The sequence below is a fragment of the Oryzias latipes genome, chromosome 1 (assembly GCF_002234675.1).
Source record: "Oryzias latipes chromosome 1, ASM223467v1".
NCBI lineage: Eukaryota > Metazoa > Chordata > Actinopteri > Beloniformes > Adrianichthyidae > Oryzias > Oryzias latipes.
In genome coordinates, this window is record NC_019859.2 from 14,620,041 (window position 1) to 14,634,553 (window position 14,513).

At 38.2% G+C, this 14,513-nt stretch overlaps 1 protein-coding gene across 2 annotated transcripts in view; it reads left to right on the plus strand.

Moving 5' to 3' along the window:
• The window catches only part of ctnna2 (catenin alpha 2), a 281,743-nt gene that overhangs the window by 248,952 nt on the left and 18,278 nt on the right, over positions 1-14,513 (plus strand). For both annotated transcript variants that reach the window (XM_023956970.1, XM_023956972.1), the window contains exons 13-14: positions 4,497-4,648; positions 8,501-8,614. In XM_023956970.1, the coding sequence (XP_023812738.1) occupies positions 4,497-4,648; positions 8,501-8,614 (266 nt within the window). The remainder of the gene's footprint in view (positions 1-4,496; positions 4,649-8,500; positions 8,615-14,513) is intronic.

The following is a 14,513-nucleotide window of genomic DNA, read 5'->3' on the forward strand; positions in this document are numbered from 1 at the left end:
TTTTGGATTCATGGATCTGCGCTGTTTCCTTCTTTCTTAGTTTTGTGGAAAAGGGTCAAATTCCACCCTGAAAAATCTGCCTGAAGTCTCAGATGGTTTGCTGATCCAAAGCCAGTTTCAATTTTTAAATAAACAGGCATTCTACTCGGGGTGTGTCAAATAATCGGCTTAATCGATGAATTGATTAATATTTCTGCAATGCAACCATATCGATCTGTCAGAGAGAAGTTGTTCATCAAATTGACCTATACCATTATGTAATTGTTTCAAAATGAAATAAATCCATTATATCGATATTGGAAAATTCCATTTTGATTGAGGCACAGTTGCTTTATTTTACTATAACGAAAAAAACGACCAAGTACCATCACAGCCAACAATATACATGTGATGCGAGTAAAATGATCAAGCATCATTCTAGTCCAATGTGTGGGAACACTTGGTAATATGCTCTAATAATGTTCCATTTGATTAGTCTTTGGTTAAAAAAAAGCAACTTAAGGAAACTATAATGTGAATGGAATCGACATAATCTACACTTAATTATCTTGCTTTACAAGTAAGATGTAAAACTTCACCTGTTCACTCCTCAGTACCCAGGTATTTATCCCTGAGTCACATTCATTGAAGATTTGGTTAAAGGTGTCCTGGATCGATTTTAGGTCAGTGAATCAAATCGAATATCGACTTTGAATTGTATCGACAACCACAAGTTACTGAGAGAATGCAGTTTAAATGTATTTCTTTCTGTGTTAGATGTTTGCGTAGTATCATGACACAAATGTGTTTTGGCAAAGATGCAGTATGGTTAAAGTTAATGGCTGTAAAACTTTTTATTAGGACCAGGTAATTAGCAATTCTACTTGTTGTTAGCCCTGTAGCCCTGCTTGTTCCAACAAATTATATGTAAAAGACACTTCCTCCATCTTTCCTTATGCTCTAAATCACACCACAGGAGGATTTTTTCAAGTACATGTGAGAACTTATTCATTTTATAAAGGCTCAAAAACATGTCTAAACTTATTGCTTTGTTTTCCCCCTCCTCTCTAGGTCAGAATAATCATGCTTTCAAATGAAAAAAAATCAAGCTGCATGAATCCTATAGTCATGGTGAATCATGAATTTCTGCTTTCACATGGCTTTGTCATTTCCTGTGACGCATGGTGACAGCAGCTCACTAACAGACGTTTTCACAGGAAATTACTTTGCAGATGCAACACAGCCAAGTAAAAAAAGCACAATGTGGTTGAAAGTGTAATACAGAGACACCCAAAGAATGAAATGGGAAATATCCTGCCGTGATTTTCTAAAGTTAAAAACGAAAAATAGGTCAGGGCTCCCTAAATTTGAAAATGTGGGTTTGGTAATGCAGTCTTTCTGCCTTTTAGTTGCTGTATGGAATTAATGAACTGAGGGAGAAGCTTGTTGTCCACAGATGTGTCTCCTTGAGCAAAAGAAAAAGCGTCTGTGGACAACAAATACGAAGAAAATCCATTAGGGGTATTTATAGCTCATTGTAGATGCTGCCTTACTGATGTTTCTGCTCCAAACACATCACATCTCCTATGCCATCATAAGCACATCCACTGGCAAAGGCGTGATTAATTAAACAGTAAATTCTTGTATTTCTCATGTATTTGCTTCTGAAATTTTGTTTTGCTGATTATAAAATGATGACAAGGACTCTGAGATAAGTACAGTGTGCAAATTGTTTCCCTCTAAGAGTTTTTTCATGAAAAGTCACTCTGCATGAAACGCCTACCTGGATACGCCACACGGATGTGCACGGAAAATTTCACGGTCACTAAATCCTTAACTTGTTAGAGTTTTGCTTGGTATGCCGCCTTAAAAGTAGGACACTTGCAAAAGAAGACAAAAACAATCCATAGAATGCATAAAAAAAAAAAGCTTTTAAAATCACATTTAATGCTTTGTCCAGTCAATTAAAGATTCCTTCTAAAAAAAAATGTTAAAAAAAAGCACAGCCCATATATTAGAAAACAGAACCATTTATTTTTCAATAATAATTTTCCACATAGTGAAATTAGCACCATCTTTAGTTTAACGTGGCAGGATTTTGAAGTAAACCATTCATGCAAAGGTTATGTATTTGGATCTGATTTAATGTTGCCTGAGTAATGCAGGTCTGTGCTTTAATGCCACTCAACCATAACTTGCCATGATTTGCTGTGGAAATGAAGTGGTTTGGATAGGAAACTCGAGTGTACGCACATGAAACGGTGCAAGTTGAGCGCAGCGCTCCATGTTAAGCCCGTCACAGGGGTACGCCATCTCTGTACTTTGAGGTTCTGAAACATTCATTGTACTTCCATGACTTCACACTTTAACCATGCTTAAGCCTGGCGGGTGAAAAAAATCCATTCCTACATGGTCACATTTAATTCCCTTCATCATTTTTCATCTGGAATAAGTGAAATTGGTCCTCACCATCAGCAACTTTGCTCATTAAGAGCTTGGAGAACATTTAAATATTTCTATTTAAAACGCCTTCCTAGCAATTCCCAAAAGCCTATTTTACGCTTCTCCAGTAAGTGGATTAAACTGAATTAAAAATGAAAAGAAAAAGGGAGAGGCTTTTTGTAGTGCCATTTTTAAGTCTGCGAATTACAGCTTATGCTTTATGTCAAACAAATAAGTTCACTCAGGATGCACCTGTAGTGCCATTAGGTAATTTTTCAGTTCATTGGGTATGTAAGTTATGGGAAAACAGGTGGATAAATAACCAAGGTTAATGCTGACTTGTTCTGTTGGGTTTCCAATGACCAAACTGTTGTATATCATTTGTTTTGTTCTAATTTTTTCTTAAATGTTTGTCTTTATGTCCAAAAGATTTCCTAAATTAACTCACTGTAATTATATATATATATATATATATATATATATATATATATATATATATATATATATATATATATATATATATATATATATATATATATATATATTTGGAGATCTATTATCAAAAAAGGTTGTCTGTGTCTTCTCATCTCTTTTACCTAACATGTTTTCCTAGAAAGTAGTCATCCATAAAAATGGAATTAAAATTCAATGTACTGCTTATTAAGTCATCTATTTTTTAGTTGTATTGCGGACAATGAAACCAAGACATTTAATTTTTTGTAGTTAGAAAGTAAAAGTTAGCTTTTAAATTAAGTTATTTCTTAATAATAGTAGACTTTTTAGAATAAGGAATACAAAAACATATCCAATTAGGTGTCATTTTGATTTCTTTTTGACAAACATCTTGGCCCAAGAAGACCTAAAGTGTCATTTAGATGTGTAGATGTGTCACTATAAGATTTGACCTGTAAAATTCCCATTCAAGACAAACCCTCGTCTTCTGCAGGAAATCTATTTTTATGTTTAGAAAATGTGGTTTTGTTCTGACCCATTGAAAAATGAATGGAAACCTGACCAAAGGAAGAAAATATATCCCTCAAAAGTCTGAATATTTTTTCTGCATAATAGCACATACATTTTTTTTGATTTTTTTGCTGAAGGTACTGATACAATCCCTTCCTTTTTTCCAAAATGCTCATAACAATCTGGACCGTCTTTTTCATCTTTAGTATTGTGCTGCTTTCCAAAGTCTCAGTTTGCCCCTATGCGCTCGTAGGAGCTATTACCAAGGAGTAGTTCTTGAGCTATTCCCATTTCTAGTTTTACACATAAAAAAATGTAAGTAGTCTTAACGTATAAGCCATTTATAGGTTTGGAAAAGTGATTTTTCACCTCACAATATGTAAATAAAGCAACAGTCTGTTCCAGTAAACTGTTGCTTTTGTCATGATAATCCACCACACGGCGATTGTTGTGACAATAATCATGGAGAAAGGTAGCCTGTTAAATATTGAGGCATTTATTCAATATGCTTGAATATTAAACAGGGTCTATTCATTTGCAGCATAATTCCTTTGAAACACACAAAGAGCAAAAAGCTCGTCTATCAACTATAGCCAATGAAAGCTGAGGACAAAGGGGCCCATTTTTGTGGTCAATGGGGACTTTTCTTTTGTTACAAAGCTTTTTTCTGTTACCACAAAGACGGATAAATCTAGTTTTTGTTCATCCATGTTCAGATTTAACAGCCTTTGGCTGCATGTTAGCACCATGCACACTTACCTACACTTCAGGATTACAAATAGCACCCAAGCAATCTTTGACAATCAAAAAAATATATGCGTGAAATGCCTGTTGTTGTTTCGAAACTAGGTTTGCATTTGGCTGTGCTTGTTTTTAGAAGCCAATCAAGAGAGACTGCAGTGCCTCAAAAGATGAAAACAAGTTGTTTTCATACCGTCAAGCAGAGAAACTGAGCTCTGTGATGCATCATGCAATATTTTCCCTTTCCTAATAGAGGTGTGACGCACTTCCATTATTGAAACGGACTGGTTGCTAACAAGTCATATTAATAGTTGTTTCTTTCCTTTTTTTGTCCTCCTGCTTTCTCCTTTCTCACCTCTTTTCTTCTGCAGTCATGCCCCGATTTGCTGAACAAGTGGAGGTAGCAATCGAAGCGCTGAGTACGAACCCCCCGCAGGCCTTTGAGGAGAATGAGTTCATTGATGCCTCCCGTTTGGTGTATGACGGCGTCCGTGACATCCGGAAAGCTGTCCTCATGATAAGGGTACGTTCTCTAAAGTAAGAGTGGAAAGCGCTCTCTAGAAACCTGTTCTGGTTTACTAGAAAAGAAAAATGTATTTATGTCATCAATCTTCAAGTTACTGTTGGTTCAATAACTGTTGCTAAAAAGTGAGCAGGCTAAAATTGTCATACTTTATTTTGTAGATTGTGCTGCTGGTTGATATTTTGCAGATAATTATTTTTTCATTAACTCTTTTTTATTTATTTTTTGTACTAAAATGTTTATTTTTGTCATGAACATTGAAGACAAAAATACATCTGCCGGCATGATAAAAGAAGCACCATAATGACAAATGAAATCAGTAAAAGGGTCTTGCCGAACTTTGTGGGGCGTGTCATGATAAAAATACTTCACAACAAACCAGATACAGACAGCCAAGCTGCTTCACACACACGCACACACCAATTTTAGAATTTTTAAATGTTTCACGCAAACTATCTTTCCTCTTTTCAACCTATAATTCATTTATTCAAGTTTATGCAGGCTGGAAGCTTTCCCGGTGCAGCTCTGGAAAAAATCTAATTATGGAAAATAATTTGTTGTTGGTAAATAATGTAAAACAGGCAGCTTTGAACTGCCCGGGACCAGCTGGCTTCATAATCCCATCCAAGTTCAATTACTTTTTGAGGAAACAACTTTGGAAGATCTGTGCTTTTCTCTGTCGTCAAACTCCATCACAAAAATGTCGGTGCCACGTGTGATTTCGTTTTTTTTTCCTCCTTCTATGTCTGTGTAATTTTTCTACCACTTAAACCGAGTAATGGCTCCTTTAGAAATGTTCACTGTGTAGATCTCATGAGAAGTCAGTGGATTAAGAAGCCAATTTTCCACCGTGTTTGAAATTTGAGGCATATCTTGAGAAGAGTGTGAAATTCTGATAAAATTCCTCCAAAACAGAGAAGCTGTGGCTGCTGTTTTACACACATGTAGACATGCAGGTAACAAGTTTTCAACAGAAGCTAGTCCAGCAGAGTTTCCACATTGACTAATGATTAAAACACATGATTGATATGTTCAACTATTTCCTAAGTGCAAAAAATTACCTTCATTTGGCTTGTTTAATCTAGATTAAGACCGTTTCTGGATAAAAAGATGGAATCATTGTAACATTTTTCCATGAAACACTCAAATATTAACTAAGATCCAATTACATCTGACTTCAGAGGTTTGTCAGATTGCTAACCCCCCCCTTGAATAGGGCTGCATAGTTTTTGTCCGATTGTTTTAGCAACAAACTGTTTAAATCTTTGCTGCAATGATTGCTCGCTAAGCAGCAGAATCACCCTGTGCACTAAAGCAAACAGTCTCCAAGGTAACCGTCCCTTTGCTTTAGCACCTCTGCTGCGCCAAACAGTGACCTCATTGAAACGAGTGAGGGGGCTGCGTTTCACACTGCCTCGATGTCTGTGTGTGTGTTTGAGGAGGAGAGAGCGTGGCTTTAGTCATATTTGGGTAATACTGGACCCCAGTGAATTTAAAGTCCCAAACTATAATGTTGTGAAGAAAAGAAAGAGCACAGTTGCTCTGACCTTTGTGGCTTAAACATCCATTTATCTTGTTCTGCTGACCACACTCGCATCCTTTGGTCGTTTGCACATGTAAGCACAAGCAGCAGGGATGACCCACAGGGCTACAATATAGCTTGTAAACATGTGATCAAATAGTGCGGCTATAACAGATCAAGTTCTTCACAATTAGGTTGACAATACACTACTAGTATCTAACCTGAATAAAGTCAGCTTATCTCTTCATTTTCTATCTTATGGATGGATTTTCAGTACCGGAGAAGGATTTGTCACTTATGTATATACTGTAATGTATGCAACAACAGTTTACAATCAAGTAAACTGGATTTAATCTGCAAAGAGATGAGACTGTCTATTCCTGTGGGAATATTTGGTCTGTAATACGATTTGGAAGCCGAGCGTGCTCGACAAAGACGCAACTGCAAATTGCTGTGGAGCATTTCAGTTTGGTTTTTGATTTCCAAGGAGAGTTATTAACAAGGTCAGATCAGCAGAATGCCTTAATGCAATTGGATTGATGTGCCACCTATTAAAGCAACACATGATATACTGAAGCGCTATGATGTGTATTTCCATTGCATCCTACCACCAAGAGTTGTTAGTTGCCTTGTCTGAATCTTTCGGAATCAGAGAGTAAAACATAAACTTTTAATTCTTCACATTATAATCATTATAATTTACAAAACTCATAATCTGTGCTCTGTGTCTTAATCTGTTCCTTGCCAGGCATACAGTTCGGATCATTAATTGATTGCTATTCAAAATAATATACAAAAACAATTTCATTAGTGATCACATTTTTAGAATTGCACAGCTTTGCCATGAATCGTGTGCTTTAAAGCTAAATGAGATTATGTTACAGGGCAAAAGAATACTTCACACTCAACTGCACAAGTCCCTGCAAATTAGCCTGAACATGCAGCTTGCAGCACAATCGAGAAGCGAGTGCTTGGCAGACAAATTCATTTGTCTAAAGTTTATTTGTCATGGTAAAGTAACAGACTGGTTTTCCTCTCTTCTAAAACTTCAGGGGTCTTTGGACTACCCTGAATTGGCACAAGGGTCCACATTTTGCGATTGTGTCCCAAAACACCGTCGGATAGCATTTGAAATCCAACACACCCCTTGTAATGTGATGAATGGAATTGGTTCCAGAATTATTCTCACAGTTCATAAACTTTCTGACTGGGTTGTTTGGGGAGCAACTAAAGCAGAAATTCCCAGACCTCATTCATTTCAGCTACATCCCCCCCAATCGTTTCTGAAAAAGAAAAAACACTGAAGGGTTTTAGAGCTGGCTGATAGATTTCATTTCCCCAGTGAGTTCCTGGTCTGCCACAGGGCCTCTTTGCAGTGGCATACATCTGAAACACCCGGCTCAGGTTGTGCCCGGAAGGCAATTCTCATCAGATGCCACCTAAACCACCTCAACCGGCCGGTTTCAGTAAAGAGCAGAAACAGCTTTCCTCTGAGAGCCTTATAGATCATGGGTGTCAAACTCTAGCCCTGGAGAGCCACTGTCCGGCTGCTTTTTTAGAAATCTCTTCTACTTATTGCTGATTATCTGGATCAGGTCTGTTCTGCCAATAAGAGGCTACAAGACCCAAGGTAGTTGGAAAAAAAATGGACAGTGGCCCTCTAGGACTCAAGCCCAACCTCATTTTTACAGATGACAGAGCCGCCAAAACAGGGGCCTTACTTCAAACACATTTCTGATCCTTTTTTTTCCTTTACTAGCCAGATGTTATGCCTTAAGTGAGCATTGAAAGTACATTACGTTGTAAGTCAACACTGACATTATAACAGCCTAAAGCCTCACCTGCTATAGCTGTTCACCAATACAACTTAATTGATCAGGCTTTGCCACCTGACTGCTTTTTAATTCTCATCTTTATTTATATAGCGTTTATTTTTATATATAGCATTTATTTAATGAAAAAGAGAGGTCCTTTTTGCATCTATCTCTTCCTATACTCTCCCTAAAACATATATATTATGTGTGTGTTTGAACGTCACAATCATGTCAGCAACAATTTTCCAGACATCTCCGCTCTTTTGGTAATACAACATCTTCCTGTTTGTTTGCTGCATTTGTTTCGAGCTGAAACTTCAGCTGAGGTTTTGTATGAAGAAAAGAACAAAGGAGGGGTTATATGAGAAGAATAGACAATTTCCGCAATCTTGATGTTAAAGAAAGCTAACACTTTCAGACATCAATTTTCAAAATGTCTTGTATCCTTTCTTCTTCTTTTTTTCCTCCAATCTCTTGATCTCCGATGGACCGGCTTTGCCTTTGTGCTTCCTCCAGACACCAGAAGAGTTGGAGGATGACTCAGACTTTGAACAAGAAGACTATGATACTCGCAGCAGGACCAGCGTCCAGACTGAGGACGACCAGCTTATTGCAGGACAGAGTGCTCGGGTGAGTAGACACTTGCCTCCTTAACAAACGGAGCAAATGAGATGTATCTGTCCAAGTGGACATCCAGCAGCCTACAGTGTTTTTCTGAACATCACACTATGTAAATCGGTTTTATCCGCCTATTTAAACCTGCGTAGCATTTAAATTACCCTAACAAGTGGTGTTATTTGAAATAAACACTGTTTTGGGATTGCAGGTGTAAAATTGCAATCACAAACAAAGAAGTAATTATCAAACTCTCCTCAGACGGCCCCCAAAACACAGCATTGAGCGGAGCCAAGGCCTCACTCGTGATCACCAGGGTCCGGGCTTTATTGCACATTAGCAATTTTTCACTTGGGCCCAGCTTAAAGGACATTAAGAGGGTATCATTGCCTGCTCCCCTCCAGCTATACCGAGGCTCTAGCTGTGTGTTTCATGTTGAATGGATTGTGGATGGCAGGAAAAGAACTTGGCTCAGTGCCTCTCCCTGTGGTCCAGGCTTGCCTAAGACTCTGTCTCTAAACATCAGGGTAATGCAGAACAACAATTACACAAAGAAGCAAGCACAATTAAAATCAGTTACATATGTGAGGGATAAATGCAATCATTCTAAAGTCTTACTTTTTTTGTCTATAAAATGTCTGAACTGTTTTATTCTTTCTTGTAAAAATGAAGAGATGTAAAGATCTGTTGAAGGCAGTCGCTGATTGTTAAGGAGTTTGTTGAAGCGACATCATGTTAAGTGAAATGTGTGAGGAGACTTACTCAGCAATCCAGCTAATTTGTTGGCGTAAAGAGCGGGTTGTCCTTTAAACACAGTAGCTGTAGACCAGCATCTCCAGCTCAGCAAAGTGTATTCCTATCTTTTTCTTTTTTGTCAAAAGAATTCTAGCATAGCTTAAAGAGTTACACAGCCTTTGCAGGTCTGACCTTGATTTTTGTATCCATTTGTTTTATTTTCAGTTATCTTCCTGCTGTCATGCAATCAGAATGTATTATTCAACATAATTCTATTTCTCAAATCACATTTAAAAATTCATCTGAAATTACCAGATCTTTACAAGTACATGTATGCATGAGGCTTTTATTTTCTAAGATTTAAAGTCAATGTTGAATGTACAGTCAAATGGTCATTTTGTGTTACCTCTGTGTGTTAACTATTTGCCATTTCAGATGAAAACCTGCCTTAGTCAGTCACAGCGGTCGCCGACTTTGGGGTGCTTCAGAATATCTGTGGGGGTTCGGGGTGTGAAGTACTTTAGGTTGTGTTGTGTTCAAACTCCTACTAAAACCCCTGGGGCGTAGCATCGCAGGGCCATCTGAGCTAATATGCACCAACGCCTGTACACAAAGGAGCTTTACAGTTCCAAACTGTTGACTAGTTTTCCTGGCACTGCAGACTTTTGAGTGGGCAACTCTTTTTGAGAACAGTTTGAAGTCTCAGCATGTCCCCTTCGACTTGCACCTCTGATACCGTCATATAGGGTTAAAGGAAAATGTTAGCACATGTTCCAGTTGTGCTTGGGTAAAGGTAATCCATTGTGTCATATTAGGTTGTCAAACATAGTAAATCTCGTTAGTTGATCTTGTGGAATCTGGCATGTATCTGGCACGCTAGCAAAGTTTCTGTGTCAGACGTGCACTGCTTTCCTTTAATCTGGTGGGAGTCGGATGTGTTGGTGTCATGTCTGAATGACTCCCCCGACTGCTGCTTTTTTCTTCTCTGCAGTGGCAGTTTGATTAGGTTAGACCTAGTTTCACATGCATATCGCTTTCAGTGTGAGCCACTGCAGTAACATTAACAGCAGCTGCAGGTGAATTTTTCATGCTGCTGTTCAGAGTAATCTGACGGATCGCGTTATTGAATAAATAACAGCTCTGCCAAGTTGTCCTCCTCCATTGTTTTGCCATGATAATTACCTGCAGCAATGAGGTTGTTTTTGCTTCTTTTTTTTTTCCTATTTTGTGTTTTTTTTTCCAGCTTGTGATACAAATAAAAGAAAAACCAAGTTGAAGGAAACCTTAAACTTTACATGTAAAGTTGTAAGCTTAGCAAAGTACTGGGTGCTTGTTAGCTTAACTTTATGCAGTGGTTTGTCCATAAATTTAAAAAGTACATGTAGATTTTCTCACCGAAGACAGTTGCAACTTCAGCAATTTGAGGACCCAAGGCTGTGGGGTGCACAAGGTTGCACCCCACAGCCCCCCTTTTTTTAGGAATAATGGCAACACCTCCTTAACCATAAAAGCACACATGTGGGCACAACAGTTCTTGGAGTTATGAACTGTCATACTCTCACAAAAGATTCTCTCAGTAATATAATTTTGTCTTCATGTAAACATTATACTTTAATTTTTTTAATAAGGCATGCTCTTGATTTTCATGCATGTTCATAGTGAAGCGGAACATAGACTCTAGTTATTAAGGGGGGGAATAAACCACTGCTGAGTCCAAATTATTATTTTTTGAATAACAAGAACTGTACATTTGTCTGCATTTTTCTTTGTTTCTGTAATCACATTTATGTCCTGTTTAAAAAAAAACATTTGCAACATACATGAAAGGATTTGTATTTTACTTGACCCTTTTAACCTCTTATTAACCTTTAAATTGTCACTTTTCTCTATAATGATGATTACAATCGCAAGGAAAGGTTGCTCTTGTTTAAATCAAATTACACTTAAATAAGTCTATTCACTTGTTAATTCATCAATCTATTTTCATTTAGCTCTATTTTTAACGGAGCAGTCATCAATTCATATACACTTCTATAACTAAAGTTTAATTTCTCTGACCTGACACCTTCCAATCCCTACATCAGTGTCAGTATCTGAAGATTGCAGTGCATCCAGCGTGTGAAACTTCATGTCGTTAAACTTTCTGAAGTGAAGAAAAAAAAATATTATTTTATTTATGTTTTTACTCACTTGTCTTGTTATGTCCCTTAGAAACACTGCAATAATTTCACTTCATATTGTCCAGACCGCACTAATAGGCTCCACTAGATTCATTGTCCATCCATATTGCTTGTCTTTTATTTGTTTTTCCCTGTCTTCAACAAATATGTAACAAAGCGGGGATTTAAAAAAAAAGTGTGTCCATGACCACGACTGTGACAGATTGACAAATTCCTTTTTAAATAGTTCACATGGTAAAATGTGGCCTTTCCCCCCCCCCCCCCCTCCACTCATGGACAATGTCATGCCCCCTGAGATTAAACTTTAAAACAAGTAGAAGGCATGCACATCCATAAAAGATGGTCTAGCTGTGAACCACTGGTGATCTGCCCACCGCGCCTCAGCCTGTCATCTCAGGATAAAGCCTGCTGTCCTCTCACGGTCATACCAACTTGACATTGGTGATATGTGTTTCTAGTCAAGACAAGACAAGAGGAAACATAATCCATTTTTTTCCTTTCCCTCGAAGCTGACATAAGCACGCAGAGGTTTACAGTGGTGATCCCCCCAAAGCCCGTGCAGGAGGTGGACATCACACACAGGGACGCTGGCATGAGATCTCCGTTTAAGTCTCCCTGTCTTTCTGTGTCCCTAGTGCTGAGAAAAAATTCAGGTCAAGTTCAGCGACTCTATTTCTCCTGGTTTTTCCTTAGGTTTTTCTCACTGCAGTTTATGTTATCATCTTGCTATTCAAGCATAAACCCACTGTAGTTCCGTGATGGGGAACAGGCAGCCAAAACGCCGCACACTTCCAAAACATTTTTTGAACAGACTGATTGGAGAACTGCTGATAGACCATCCATAAAATTGAACTGTAAATGTCTGGGCAGTTTATTTCAAATGAAACAAATTAAAGTCATTTCAAGACGCCGCACTTGGCGGAGAAACTAGGAAAGTGCTCTAATCCCTGCAGACGCAGCCGAGTCGCATAGTGTATTGGCAGAGCACTGCCTCGGACGGATTTGCCACTGTGTTAAGCTCCCAAGGCCCGCTCTTGTTGTTATCAGTAAAGAAGGGGAAGGGATTTGGGGATAAGTGAATTCTAGAGAGCTGCCGAGGAGGAGGAGGTGGGATGCAGGGCGTGGGGGGTGCTTCACCAAGAGCCATCCTGCTCCCCTGACACCCCTGTTGGCTCATGTGTTTACCCCTGTTCTGCAGCTATATTTTTTTTTAAGTGTGCAGAGCCCCTTTCTCTCCTTCTTCTTTCCTGGCGCTTACCCCTTTGTAACACTATTTTCAGAGTGAATTGGTATGCTAACAAAATCTCATACTTTATAGCTTCAAGTTTTCCTTGATCCCTCTTTTTTTTTTCTTTTACAGTGAGTTTTCAGAGCTAACTGTTGAATTTCATAAGACTTTAACTGTTCGGGCAAGCACACTAAGAATGTAGGGAACTTTTTTGTTGCTTTTGTAGAAAGAAACACACAAAATCACACACAATTCATTAAATATTTGATATGTCTGCAGCAAAATAAAGGGCTGGATGTTCATGATATCTAATCCTAAAGTCAGAGTTCTGGACTAATGTTATAGCACAGTCACCAGCTTTGATCTCGATCAGGCAGCAATCACAGTACAGCCTTTCTTTTTTTGTGTTTTTTTATATCATTTTTTGAATTATTTGTACAATATATTTTTGGGCCACACTGATTATGAGCTGGTAATCACCGAACCAAGTCTCAGGAAGCCTAAAACATCCCACTGAGAGGCCAAGTGGCCTAAAAGTCTCTGCATTTTAAATACCTTTTGATTTTTGATTTTTTTCACAGCTCAGGTGCAGTTTAAAGCAGCCCGTCATTAAAATCAGTGCTATACATGCAGTAAAGGTAAAAAAAAAAGATGTGTGATGAGTACACATAGTTATGAATAAACTTCACCCCTTCTTAATATTGTTTTTCACTTTTATTCCTCTTAAAATATGTATTTATTCGTTTATTTGTATTCCACATGCACAATGTGATTATATGTAAAATGTTTTTTTTTTTCTTTTTTTCTGGTGACTTTCATGTTGTTGATTATATGGAGTGCCCCAAAATTAGACGAAGACACAAAAAATCCGGAGTGGTTAGGCAGATTCAAAACCACATTTGCTTAAGTCATCTTGTGAATGAGAAAGAGGGAGATGCAGGACCTGTACAGAATGAACATGATGATCAGAATGATCATGTAACCTCCATTGTGCAATTGAAGAATAGATGTTTCAAATGTGAGCAGTTTGAAGGAATTGACTCTATTTTTTTGCGTGTGAGGGTTTTGCCATCAGCTGTCTTGGGACTTGGGCAGGGCTAATTTGCTTTTTTGATGATAGTTGGGTTTGCGAACAAATAACTGTGACTGAGAGAAGCTGGTCCACCGACAAGCTGTCTATTGTATTGTAGCAATAGTACAACAGCGCAACAGGACGTTTTTTTAAAATAATCGTTCCGTTTGCCCTTTTCCGGTGGACCTGCTCCCTTCCTTGTATGTTTTTTTTTCTTATTTTATTTCAAAGTATGTCAGCTAAGGAGCCATCTATATTTCCTGCTTTCATTTTCCTCCTGACACATTCACCAGAGGACACAAGCAAAGTGACGAACCTCTCGCGCAGCTCACCCCAAACACCAGCCTTCCCGCAAGAGGAAAATGGTGAAGGACGACTACCGTGATTATTACATTAAGAGATTAGCAGTTCTTGGAGGACAATCAATAATACATGAGGTTAAAAACTATGGAAATTTTTTTTTTTCACTGTATTAGTTTTCTCTCTTCTGCTGAAGTCAATAGAATCGACCTAATGGAAACCAGGTTACTCCTTTTTCCACTTTGCCTCGCTGACACAATGTTGAACAAATGCATTATTCATTCTCTGGTCTAAGAAGCGAGGTAATTATACATTTATCTCCCAAATAATACTGGGTCCTAACTGCTCCTGTGACCTTGCCACAAGATTTATGCCATTTAGGACCTGCCCTCAAAGGCT